Consider the following 14,275-nt stretch of genomic DNA (forward strand, 5'->3'; position numbering starts at 1 on the left):
GGAGAAGTTCAGATAGCACTAAGGTCTCAGGTCGACTAGAATCCACAGCATGGGCTTTCCCATCCCTTTTCCTGACACATTTTTAGTGCCTCAGGTCTGAAATTTCAAAAAGCTTCACATTTGCTCTCTGGTCACATGGAAGACGTTGGGGCTGACCCTGTGCTTTCAATGCACAGAAACCTGTGATTATATGACATACATTGAATCTTTTCATGGATCCAATGCACTGAAAAACATGTGAGATGGCATTATAAAAAGAATTACGTTTATTTTTATATGGCCTGTCCCGACACCATCATAGGAAAAGTAATTGTAATCTCAACATCTGCCATAAAAGCTTTGAAGTTCTGTTTTCTCTCTTCTGCTTTGTGACGGAACCCAAGGCTGAAGAAAAATAATCTGAGGGAGGCAGAGACTAGGAGGTGCATTGTGAGTAGCATGTATAGGCTATACTTGAGATACTATTACTGATAAACCGCTGTTGATGATGCAAATTAATAAACAAAGCATAGTACTCCGGGTCAACCACTAGACAGGGACTATGCAAGACATGTGGATCTAAAACAGATTTACAAGTGTAAATTCTATATCTATTAGTAAATTCATTACCCCCTTGTAAATATGTTGTCTCCTAATAGATACACAATGCCATTGTGAATACCTTAACTCCCAGTGAAAATGTTACCCTGTGGTATATTTGCTATGACCTTTTAAATGTGTTATCTTAAAGTGAATATGTTGTTTTATGTTAAATTAATGATCCCTTTATAAGTAAGCTATCTCCGATTAAATGTGCAATTGCTTTTTGTTAAGATGTGTCCTGGATGATGATGTAACTCAGAACACGGAATGCTAAGGTAGAATGTTTTCCTTAAGATGTTATCCCATGTTCTATGCACAGCAGTTAGAGAATTGGAGCTGATGGGAGATGGCTGTGCTTTGGGACTGCTACTTACAATCCTAAATAAAGTACCATATGAAGCTTTCCAGTATTCCATTTAACTTCATATCAATGGCAACGAGTTAGCTGAGCAACCCCCGGCGTGCTGTCATCGTTGGAAGAGCTGTGCCTATGTTCCGATGCATCCTCTGCCTGCAGCCCTGTGAGTGGAGGAAGAAGGAATGCTGGTTTGGTGTCCCTCATCTGCGGAGTGTGGGTGCATACCCATAGCCGCAGTGGGGAGCAGAATGCAGCAATAGGCCAGCAGTGAGGAGCGAGTCGCTTAAAAACAAGCTACAAGTCAGTAAGGGGCAGATTGGAGGTGCCCTCGGGTTCCAGAGAACTGAGTGAAATTAAGGGGTTAGCGCCTGAACACCAGGACTCACTGTCGGCTGCAGGTGCACTATTTCTTAATTTTTTACTTTTAACTTCTCAGTGTTGCGGGAGCAAAGGCGAGGGCAAAGCCATGTGTGTTCGAGAAAAGGACCCTTCAACGTGCCTCGCGTGGAGCTTCCATTTTGGATGCTGTTTTGTTACCGTGGCAACACCACAACGTTACAGGAGAAGGGCATTAGGAAAAGGACGGCTTGTGGAAATGTATTTGAGTAATTGTGTCAATTGTTTAGGTAAACCGGCAGTGGCAATTTACAGCAACATTAACGTGGTAGTGCAGCAAGGTACGCAGCACATTTTACTTTAGCGTGCGACTATACAGAGTTGTGGCACGTGTCTATAACTCCCAAAGAGCTCGAATTAGTGCATATTCCTCATTGTAGCATGCATATTATTGCTTTGTGCAGTCTGTGGAGGTGCCATTTACTTAGGGAATCAAACAAAACTCAAAAAGGAGGAAATGGCTATGCCTGGTGTTCCTGCTCCTCTCTATTTTTGGCTTCTCCTGGATCAGTTAAAGTGAAATGGGGCCAAAGGCAAAAGTTGTAATAACAACGCATTTGTAATAACCTGCCTCTGTTAGTTGGTGATGATCGTGGTGATGCCGTTAATGAGTTGGAAGTGGCACTTCTCAAATTGGAACTACATTTGAATCCCAAGACAAGTACCATCCTGGAACAATATAACTTTGGGGTGCATGTGCAAGAACAGGGGGAGAGTGTTGAATATGCAACGGCACTTCGCCACCTAGCATTATCCTGCAAATTTAGAGACTCTTTTGATGAACATATTCAAGCCCAATTCATGAGTCATTGCAACAGTAACAAGACTATAAAGGAGTTGTGGTTAAAGGACGAATGCACTTTAGATTCAGTATTGGACATTACCAAACGTGTGGAACATTACATGTGATGTGTGGCAAAATTGACAGAAAATTCGAATGGGTGGTGAAAAGACATGACCCAAACACACATGAACAAGTGCTGCATGTGAATACCTCGGTGTGTGAAAGATTTTAAAAGGTATCCAAGAAGGATGTGGGGAAGATCAAAGAGATGAGGCATCAGATTATCTTGAAGAAAGGAAGTGTGCCTGTAGTTGCAAAGTTACGCTGTGTGTGGTAATAGCATTGAGACGTGTAAAGAAAGAACCTGAAAATCTGCACAGTAAGAGGGCAGGAGGGGTGCAAAGGATTTCACGTTTAGTGGTAGTAAAGAAACCACCTTGAAAATTGAGATTGTTTGTCGACCTCTTTGAGTTGAATAGATGTGTTGTGTTGGATAGGCATTCCCTGTCAAATATGAATAAAAGGTTAGCAATGATAGGACGTGGAAATGTGTTTTCCAAATTGTACATGGCTTCAGCGTATCGCCAGAAGAGTAATGTAGGAAATTAACAGCATGTATAACGCATGAGGGTATTTTCCATTTTCGGAGAATGCCGTTTGGGCACCTGTCGGCATCTTCTGTTTTCCAAAAGGTGATGAACATGCTGTTTAAAGGGATGAAGGGTATTGTTCTGTTTCCAGGATGATGTGTTGATTTGTGGTGAGAATCCTGGAACAGGTGTTGAAAATTCTGGAACAGAGAGGAGTGACTTTAAGGGAAAAGAAGTTCGTTTTTAAGAAAAACAAAGTGGAATATTTGGGGCACCAAGTGCCGGGATCTGGCATAAAACCAAAATGCGAAATGGTGAATGTGATTTAAAAGGTCGAGAGACCAGTGTCTAAAAGTTAATTATGCTGATTTCTATGGATGATAGAATGTGTCAAATATTTTGAACATAAAATAACAGAAATTAGAAAGTTACTTAAGAAGGGAGAAGGATTTGTCTGTAGTAAAGAGTGTGAAAGAGAATTTTGTGGGATTAAAGAAGAAATAGACTTAGCACATGCTGAAAGGGTTTGATACACACATAAGAAGCGCAATTTCTGTGGATGCCAGTGACAATGGCATAGGAGCTGTCCTATCACAAACTAGGAAGGATTGCGATGAGGAGATTATTGCTCATGCTTCAAGAGTGTTGAGAGGCCCTGAGAGGAATTATTCCGTTCTGGAAAAAGAGGCCTTACCATAACATTGGGCCATTGAGAAATAACAAAATGTTGTATTGGGTATAAGGACTGGCCATAAACCCCTTAAAGTATTTTTGAATCGAAAGGCTTGAGTAAGGTGTGAAGACGTGTAGCAAGTTGGGTGACAAGGACGCAAAGTCACAGGTTTGAGGTACAAGCTATACTGGGACGGGAAACATCCTGGCTGATTGTCTATCGACGTTGGGTGGGCAAAAAGAAGAGGAAGGTGATGTGGCTATTTCAGGACATGCTTTTTGTGAATCATGATTGCATATTGAGCAGGGAGGAGTGATTGGAGGATGTGAGGGATAATGATGTTTTGATGCGCATCAAAAAGTATGTGGAATAGGCATGGCCAAATAAAAGTGGATTAAGTCAAGGTGAAAGGCCTTCCTGGAAGATGCACGACTAATTATTTGTGGTGGGTGGCTTGTTGTATCAGTGGAAGCACGTAGTGGTTCCTTCAGCTATTCAGAAGAAGAAAGTAGATTTGACGCATGAAAAGCATGTGGTTGTCACTCAAACCAAGGTGGTCTTAAGAGGTGAATATTGGAGGCCTGGTTTTGATCGAGATTTGGAGAGGAGGTGGACGGATTCTGTCGAGTGTGGTAAAGTAGGAAAGGATGAGGTGGCTAAAATGCAACCCATGGTGGAGGTTGACATAACTAGAAAGGTTTGGGATGATTTGGCAATGGACATGTTAGGGGCCGTGGAATAAGGAGGAAGACAAGGAAAGTTTATTATCGTGTTGATTGATTTGTTGTCCCTGAATACAAAATTTTGCACGAGACCAGTGGAGAAACCATAGTTGAGTTTATTCAGGAGGTGTTTGCAAGAGAAGTGGTGCCTGGAAGCATTCTTACTGATAATGTGACACAGTTCACTAGAGGGTGATGGAATAGAATGGAAAAATACAAGGAAGGAGTTGAGAGTGCAGTGTGGAGATTGGGTGAGGATTAAAAAAGGTGTAGTGAAAAGAAATGGAAATGTATTGTATTCAGAATCTATGCAGGTTGAGGCTGAGGTTAAAGGGGCTGTGAGAGTGAGTGGGGGTCAGGTCTGGAATAAAATAGGATTGCGGTGGTGAGAAGGAGGATGTGTTGATTAAAGGCGAGAAAATGTGTTATGATGTGTCCTGGATGATGCTGCAACTCAGAATACAGGATGCTAATATAGAATGTTTTCCGTAAAAATGTTATTCCATGCTCTATGCACAGCAGTTGGAGAATTGGAGCTGATGGAAGAAGGCTGTGCAGGGGGTTGCTACTTACAATCCTAAATAAAGTACCATATGAAGCATCCCAGTGTTCCATTTGACTTCATATCACTTTGCAATATTGTATTACCTTGTAAATAGGTATCTAAAAGGAAATTAACACTTTCCTTGGTAGTAGGTTGATTCATGTATGTAAATATCTTATATTATGGAAATATGTTTCCTTCAAGTCAAAACGTTATCAGACTACTTTGGTAAATAAGCTACTGCCAGGTGAATCTGCTACTTGCGAGGTAGTATATAAGTCGTGATTAATACGTTATTTCAAAGAACATACATTTCGTGCAAATAAATACAGTATTTTCTAGTAAATATTTCACTTCATAGTAAATACTGTATTTATTTAAAAAGTTATCTCCCGGTCTTGTAAATACGGTACATTCTGGCAAATACGAAATCTCAGATTTAAAACATTACCTTCCAGCAAATACATCATTTCCCAATAAATGTATTACCTTAAGGTAAAGTGTTGAGTTCTGGTAACTATGGTGAGTACTGATAATAAAGTCATCATTGTTAATTTATTATCTCCAGAAAATGTTATGCCATGATAAATGCTCTAAAATAATAATGTTGGAACACAGCAATAAAAACAATATCTCAAAGTAACGTCCCACATTTTACTTCCTGGGGTCATTTGTGATAATAGATAGGAATATATAAATAAAACAATCAGTGGGATTTCTAAAGCTATAAGAAAAGTATTTTCCAGGTCTACTGGAAGAAGTACTGACTCTGCAAGCTTTCTCAACTTACAGATACCAGCCATACCGGAAGACTGCAAAGAAAGATACAACAGAAGCACAAACAACCTTTGAATAGGTTAATGGCTGAGCACAGTACATGCAGACTATGGCCATGTGCAGTGTGATTTATCTATTCATTTTATAAAGCATTGTTACCAACTAGTGGTTCAGCCGATCCGTACAGCATGAAAGTATACCAGGGCACCAAGTAACAGACCATACCTTTTCTATGGCTCACGCGCAGGGCAGTATATTAATAAGGAATTGGTCTATTGTGCAAAGTCTAAAAATGGAGCACTAAATCTGAGACAGAGTTGATTTGGAATGCTCATTGATTAACTAAAGGGGCAAGTGGCAAAAAGCAAACAGCTTCTTAAATGTGTTTCAGGATTGTAGCAGGATCTGCAGAGTACATAAGACTTTGAGAGTAATCTTGAAATGCAGATATAACATCAGGATTTCATTCCAGATTCCTCTCGCTTCAAAGTGCTGTAAAAATTGATGTTATCATTATCCAATTTAAATCGTACACAATTTATCGACCTCTTAAAGTTGAGCCCCACTCAAACTAACCAATGCATTATTTATATTGCATACATCCCATCTTCAGCTATGACACTAAATGATGTAGTCACTGCTTGGGAATATATTCTCCCAACCTGGGCTTCACTCTTACATACCCTAAGTACCTGCCCCAGTCCAGATTGCAAAACCTACCTCAATGAGTGCATTGGGTGAGGACGGGATAAGTGCCATGAATAATGAAGAATTTTGTTTTTAAAAAAACCTTCTCTCCAAAAGGAAACAAGTTGATACACAGTATAAAGGGGTGTTTACCAGCTCTGTTACATTTGGCACCAACAGTAAAGGCACATGTGAAAACTGATTTTATGGTATCATAATAAAGATATTACTGCATACAGAGCTTCATACACTATTGGAGAAAAATAATCAATATCGAGAAATTGCATGAAAGTGAAGTACAGACGTAGGCACCATGTGCTGGAAAATCATTTACCTCACCCATTTAACATAAAGACAAACGCCACCGTAAAAGCACAACATACCACTTTACTCCTTCCTCCACATAGTCACTTGATAGAACCGCTTTGAAAGAAATAAGAGACTGATAATGTTGCCTAGATCACCCTTACCTTCATGGGAGTGGGAGAACCACAGTTGGGAGGCACCAGCCCCGTGTGGACCCCTGAAGGCAGGCTCGGAGGGAGATGATGTGGGGACCGACGAATGCGTAGGGGCAGAGCCCAATCCGCTGGTGAGAAAGGTCCCCATGAGCGAGGCTGAAGAATTTGCCATCATGCTGCCTGCTGAGGATAAAAAACAATACGTTAGCTCAAGATGAAATATACAAATACTATTCATTTTTATCCTAATGCCTATAAAAGCAAGCTTTAATGGTTTCCATAAATCCTTCTGGTTTTTTTCATCTGTGTGCCCCATCATCACATCCCCATAGCGGATCTGCAATCAGTCTTCCCCCAGAATTTCACAGAGTATCCAAAAATGGGTGAACGCTCACAGCATCTGGAGCACAGACGACGGCCCTTTTCCAGAGCCTGAGAAAAGAGGAGGATGGAGATTATGGAATGGAAGGGGTCGACTAGGTTGGGAAAAAGATGTTCACAGTGTTTAAATGGTCATTCCCGTAAAGCTTGCCTGGTAAAAAAAAAAAAGTGCTCCCTCAGTAGGCCCAGCAGCCTCACCCACTCTCTTATTAGGTTGATCGAGCAAACAAAGGCACATTTCCCTGCTATATTGTTTCCAGGTCCAGCCACCCCGTTGGCTTCCTCTGTAGGAACAAGCATGTTTCTAAATCTCTTGCTAGGCCCAGTAGCATCTGCCACTGTCTTTCCATGTCTAGATGTTCTCCCCACTCACTCACCAGGCACAGATATATCTCCCACTCCATCTCCACACCTAGCCCTAATGGTCTTTCCATGCCCCCCTTTGCTAGACCCAGATTATGTGCACACACCTCACTCCATGCTCACCCACCTGGTTTACAATCTTCCCCGAGTCCAGCTATCACTCATGCACCTGTGCAACTTACATTTTAGTTTATAGAACAATCCTGCTCTCCCTCAGCTATCTAGCCATCCTGTTTGCTCCAATTGCAGGCCCAGTCACCACTCCATACCAAGTTCAGCCACCTTCAAAATCACATTCAATACAATACAAAAAAATACACTGTTCTTTATTGGCATGACAACTTAGACAAAAATGTTACATTCTTTTCATTAGCGGTCATTTTAGTTTTCAACTTTTTTCCGGAAAGTCCATATTGCTTTATACACAATGTCTACTTTGGTGACGTGCATGGACATACTTAGCTGTTCTCTCTGCTAATTCTGGTAGCCGTCGGAGGATGATACAGAGCTACTCACGTGGAGAAATGTGGGGAAATAAGCTTCCTGAATGTCTTTGTATGCAGAAGCGTCCCTCAGTCTATACTTCTCCAAAAAGTAACACTGTTGATAGATTTTGTAATCTCTGAGTTTAAAGATTGAGCTGTGTCAGCCAGTCTACATTTCTAGCTTGTGGTCACTCAGTCTATATTCAGAGTTTGGCGAGCTTCGTTCTTTCTTTTTTTTTAACCAAAGCGAAGCAATCTACAAGTATAATGATTTGGACATGTGAGCTGTAGCATTCTAGTGTGTTGTGCGCACCTAGTTCTGCTTTCCAGTACATTGTGTGTTGTCTATACCACACCATGGCAGGTGTTCCATACCTTGCCAAACCATTTATCATGTACCCTTGACTTATTCACAAACGCTTACGATCACCATGCATAGATGCCTCCCTTACTCCGTTGGTAGGCCCAACTGCCACTGGCACTCTTTGGTGCTGTCTCTGAGTGTGGTTCACTGAGCTTTCTTGAGAAAACTGAACTCACCTCGAGGTAGACATATAGGGCAATTCAAATGGCTCTGCCCAATGGCAATCAACACATACGGCATATTCCATTTACAACTTTCATATATGTGCATAATACACAAACTGCCAATTGTGAGCAACAATTCAGTGAGAAAGCCATAGGAAGAGAGTCGATAGTATATCGTTCAACCTGTCGTGATTTCAAGGCTTATGAAGTCAAATGTTTTGGAGGCCAATCCTATTATATCAAAAAGATGAACTATTTTTTGGAGGGTGATAAAAGGTTTGTTTTGGAGAGTAATCCCTTTGAAGTGTATGGAAGGCATTGTTCTTGTGGGGGTTAAATAATGTCATGGCAGGGGAGGCCCTCTACATGTGGATGCGTTGAGTGGTATACAACATAGAAAGCAAAGATTCATGAGTACAGCTGGAGATGAATCAGTTACTGCTCCTTCCCAGCATCTGGGTATGCTTTTCAAACGATCCCCACCACAAACCAACTGCAGTGTTGGCTGCATACAGATTCATATAACCTTTCATTAGAGTGCAGGGAAATTTGTGGACCCAGGTCCCAAAGAACAGAGGTGCAAATTTGGTCTAAATATGTCAGTTCACGCAACCCCTTCTTCTCCAAACTGTACACCTAAGAGCAAATGCAGAAAAAAGCAGCACATTTAAAAACAAAAATGTGAGCTGCGTCCTGTGCACAGCACCTGCTAAAAGCCATCTGCAGATAAACGTGCAATGTTAGCAGCCCATCTACATCAAGAATGTATGTCCAATATAAATTAATATGGCACCAAAAATAAAACTTTTCTGTTACATGGAAGAATTCAGCAACCTTTTGTTACTTGGAGAACAGTCGAATCTGGGATTAGAAGCACAGCATTGTTCAGGAGAGTCCCCCAAAATTGGTCCCTGCGTTGTGTATATTTTCCTTTACAGAACTAAGAATATCAGAAAATCAAAACATACAGATGCTTGCATTATAAGTCTTTGAAAGGAGATTGATTGCAGAGGAAATGTTATGTTTAAAGTGACAATTGCAGTGGGGAATGCAATGACTTGCTGCATGTGTGAATGAAATCTACCTAGGCCTGGAAAGCAAAGTGACATTTTCCTGACCTCCCCCAACTACTATTGAGGGCAGTGGTTTGCTCCAATGAAATGAAACTCAGGGTCTTTGAAGCTGAACTATAACGTTTCATGATTCAGTCTAGATCACCTCAGGACCAAATGTGTTGCGTTTCTTCTGGCCTTGCAGAGAAAAATAAATGCTACTCATTGGCAACTCCATTTATCATTGAGCATACCTAACATACCCTAGAAATACAACAAACAGATTCTGAGAAGTAGTTTCCTCGCAAATAATCAAGTCTTCCCAGCGGCCAGTAGAAGAAAATCTGCACCTTCAGAAACCGGATGTCTGGCACAAGGGGCAGGCAGGCGGAGGCAGGAATCACTCAAGGGCACGGGACTGGGTCCAAAATGGTGCTTACCAGAAACTGTAACTTTAGAGAGCATTTGGGTACCAGTCCTATGACAATGACATTCTCAGGAGTCATAAATGGCCAGCTCTAATCTTCAAAGCGGGTGACACCAGATGTCCTGTTAAATAAAGGGGCGGGGATGCACTGCTTATTTTATTGTTAACACTTTTCTTTTTGTAACTATTTCAATAACTTTAGGTGTTCCTGGGTAAGGCTGTTGGCTACCCGGACCTATGAATAATCAGAAAAAGCGAATGCTAATTATTTCTAATGTAGATCTCACTGGCACTCCACCCGGATTAACCATTCGATCTCTTATATACAAACTATGACATTCAATAACTACATGTTGACGACAAAAATTGGATTTGAGTTTCTTTAAGTTTCACTCTTTATGAGAAGGTATTTTCTAAACCAACCATTTTTTTTACAATCAATTCATATAACATTTTCTGGGCTTCCAGTTTTCAATTTTTACTGATTTTTACACATAGATACAGACGGAAATCAGTCTGATTTCTGACTGTATTTATTTAGAAAAATGGATGAAAAAAATGGAAAAATAGGTCTTTCTGTCTTGTTCTCTATGATGTCACTCATACATCGCAGGCCTATCACATTGAAGATGTAGCACCATGGATGGTGTAAACGTTGTATAAAAATAGCATTAAAGTTCTGACAGCATATAGCTTAAGGGAGCAGGAGTCACAGGAGCAACCGTTTGTTGTTATGTAAACAATGGAGCTTTCATTTATTTTCTATATGGCTTCATGTGTGCTTTGATAAATGCAATTTGTATTAGAATAAATGCAGAAAAATACTGGTTGTGAATTATCCTCGTATATGACCAAAAATTAATGTGCATAAATACAGAAAAAAGGCCTAAAAATAAATATGGATAAATACAGACGGAAATGCCAGGAAAATAAATACCATAAAACCAGAAGCCTTAAATGTTTCAACTGATTCATGTAATGTATTTCAACATATAGTGACAAATAGCCATCATATACAATTTGTGTTCACAATATCTGGTTATTGAATGTTGGAGTTTGTATTTGAGTGATCAGAAAGTTAATCCAGGTGGCGTGCCAATGGGTTCTACATTAGTTATTGGACATTCTTTTTTTTACCAGATGTCCTGTTGTCAGGCATTGGATGGTATGCCATTTCATATTGTGAGTCATGTCATTATATGTAAAGAAAGAAAAGCACTAAGTATATTGTATATATTAATCATATGTCTGTTTATAGCTTTTGAAGGAAATGTCATAGAAAGCTACTCTTTATTTCATTGTACAGGATGAAAAGCTCTATCAGCAAAATGTAAAATGATATTTTTTTTATATTTGTTTAAATATGCAAATTAGACAAATATGGATATCTTTGCACAAAAATGGTGTGCGCTAGTGATTCGTATATTCTAGCATCTGTGCCGGCAGGCCTGTTATTCTGAGTTGGGAATGGACAATTTTTTGTAAAAGTATCAAAGAAAAATGAAAATTCTGTAACACATCACAGGTCGTGCCGAGATGAGGATTTCATGATTAAATGCCTCTGAGTGAGAGAAATCTGATAAACGGATTAGCAACAGGATCACGTGATGAATATGATGTTTTAGAAAGTTACAATTCTTTAATGTAGAAATCTCCAAGATGTCATCACATTGAGTGGGAGGGAAAATGGGTCTAAAATTACTCCCATTAGACTACCCTCTTCATTAATATGCCAAATGAGTGTGAAGGGGATGATTTAGTGTCATGGCACTTTTGGAACATTGTCCAATCACATACACTGACCAATTAGATCAGCAAAATGATGCACACCTCTAAAGGGAGTGGTTTTTTATCTATAAAATCCCAAACCCATAGACTCTGGGGACTTACTTGCTCACTCACTGACTGAGATGGAATGACCGACAGACTGACCAAAGAGGAGAAGGTATAATTGACAACAGAGAGGATAAAGGAATAGATGTTTCGCTTTGGACCCATTTTGTATTACTAGCAGTACACTGTAAGCGAGGCGTTCCTAGAGTTAAAGCAGAGGCCTTCTTCGGTGAAGAAGATAACAGACAGGCCGGATATAGAAAGAAGGAAACCAGGCTGTGGAGAGAAGCTGACCCAAACTTGCTGACCGATGTCCACCTGTAACCAGAGGTTGAGAACTGAACCAATCTGTAAGAGGGTGCCCACCTATATTTGAAACAGCCAAAAAGAAATTCCCCATGTTAGTATAATATTAAGGAGAAATAATTCTAAGGGAAGCAATACTTTATAGGGGAATAGATTAAATCTCAGCCCTTTTCATTTGTGAAAGTACTGAGGGAGCGGAGGTATATAAATTCGTTGTACATCCTGACGAATTGGTAAATATTTCAGTAGCGTATATGTTTCCGGAAATATGGATTTGACAAAATAGATCTGAATGGTGTGTATATGGGGTTATCCCTGCTCCTCCTCTGCACAATGATCAAGCACAAATTGAGAGCCAAAATAGCATCTCACCGTGTATATACAGAGAAAACTTATTTAATTGAAGTAATTTCCTGGTTATATCGCCAAGCAGTCCTGTTATTGGTGCTGATCCATTAAAGACAAAGAGGAAAAAGTGATTAACCACTACCTATTTTCCCACCTTTAAGTTGTCTACTGGATGGGTTTAATGGATGCCTGGAAAGAAGCATTCTTTGTGCCTCCTAGATAATGATCGCTGTTGGGGCTGTGGGATCGAGACGGGGACACTGACACATGGTATGGGACTGTTCGAGGATTAAAGATTTCTGGATGGGTGTGCTTGTCAGGGTAGGCCTTGTGGATAATATTACTATTCCAAGGCATCCTGGACGTTCTATAGTAACCTTCAGGGGAGATGACTTGAGGGTTACTTTTAGTACTAAACTTTGGATTATAAGAGCGCTTGTTTTAGCTCACAAGCACATCTTACGACTTTGGAAAACTAGGAAAATACCCAGTTAGATACTTGGCTGAATGATTTGCTGATGCTTTCTAATTATGAGAAAGTCATGTACAGGAAGAGAGAGAATTCTCACTTATATGATGAAATGTGGCATTCAATTAACTGTATGGTTAACCTCAGTTTGTTCCGTGACATTATATTTTGCTTTTGAGTATGATGTGACACATTTTTGTAAATGTTGTGTTTGTATGTTCAGTGTTTGTCTTGTACGTGTTTGATTCTCTGGATTGTACTCAGCTGTATCTTGGGAATATTAAAGCCTCATTTTATTATGTTTTAGATAGAGCTGAAAGTTGACATCATTTTTATTTTTCCTTCTAAGCCATAACTGGGTTAGCTATGTTGCTCTATGTTATACTATTGAGCTATTTTATGCTACTTTCAAAGATTATGAGTTGTGTACACCGTTATTATACTGGTTATAGCCCTTGTTGTAGACAAAAGTAATAATAAAAAAAAGTTTTTAAAAAGAGAAAATGAGAAATTTACACTTTTACACGGTAATGCAATAGAAGCACTATTGAAGGGCATCTAGAAAACATAATTCTTTTTGTAAGTTATTTACAAGCTGGGATGTCAAGCAGATTGTCTTTTAAATTTAGTTTTCTGGAATGTTGTTTGAGATGCTCACATGTCCATTGGGTAGAGAGAAGGTGTTTATTTTCAATGAATAAGAAGTAGAGAGATTCATATAGACAGGTATGTTCTTATTTAATTTCGTTTTTATCAAATGAAAGCTTTATCCTGGATGCTCATTCATTGTTAACAGCGTCCCACATCAAAGATTTACCCTCTTTAGGAAACATCATAAAACCTGGCTGTTCAATAAGGGAATAGTTTCTTACCTGTAACTCCATTTCTCCAGCATTGGTATCTTTCATGGATTCACATGCTTAGAATATTCCCCGTCGTCAGACTGGGACCCCTCGGTACACATATATAGCCTTTTCCTATAGGAAAACTTTCGACACTTTTGTGTCCTAACTACGTCCTTTTAGGACCCGCCTACGCATGCTCCGTAGGCCGTCCCAGTATAAGAGGCCCGGCCCCGCGGTTCCCCTTCAGATTTCGGCCCCTCCAAAGTAGGAAGGGTTAAACTTATCAATCAAATACATTGCATTCCGGGGAGGTTTGGTGGGCGCATGTGAATCCATGAAAGATACCAATGCTGGAGAAATGGAGTTACAGGTAAGAAACTATTCCCTTCTCCAGCATTGGATCTTTCATGGATTCACATGCTTAAAATAGATTGTATAGCAGTAACACTTGAGACGGCGGTGAGAATGTAATGTAATATACCCTCACCATACTACACAATGCATATGTACAGTAGGAATAAGTTAACTCATATAACCTTACCCACATAAAGTATACTGTCATCAAAAAGGTAGAAAACAGATTCTCCACAGTGTGGAGCTTACCTTACTGAAACAAATGGCGCAGGACAGCTCTTCCCATCTGCACCTCATTCGCATGCTGCCT

The 14,275-nt window shown here is 40.0% G+C and overlaps 1 protein-coding gene across 3 annotated transcripts in view; it reads right to left on the minus strand.

The window, feature by feature from the left end:
• BAHCC1 (BAH domain and coiled-coil containing 1) overlaps positions 1-14,275 on the minus strand; it is a 683,113-nt gene that overhangs the window by 522,613 nt on the left and 146,225 nt on the right. For 2 of the 3 annotated variants that reach the window (XM_069655152.1, XM_069655150.1), the window contains exon 3: positions 6,584-6,757. In XM_069655152.1, coding sequence (XP_069511253.1) covers positions 6,584-6,757 — 174 coding nt within the window. The remainder of the gene's footprint in view (positions 1-6,583; positions 6,758-14,275) is intronic. The other variant, XM_069655151.1, reaches the window with a different exon arrangement.

The sequence above is a fragment of the Ambystoma mexicanum genome, chromosome 3q (genome assembly GCF_040938575.1).
Source record: "Ambystoma mexicanum isolate Mex_15411 chromosome 3q, UKY_AmexF1_1, whole genome shotgun sequence".
Lineage (NCBI taxonomy): Eukaryota > Metazoa > Chordata > Amphibia > Caudata > Ambystomatidae > Ambystoma > Ambystoma mexicanum.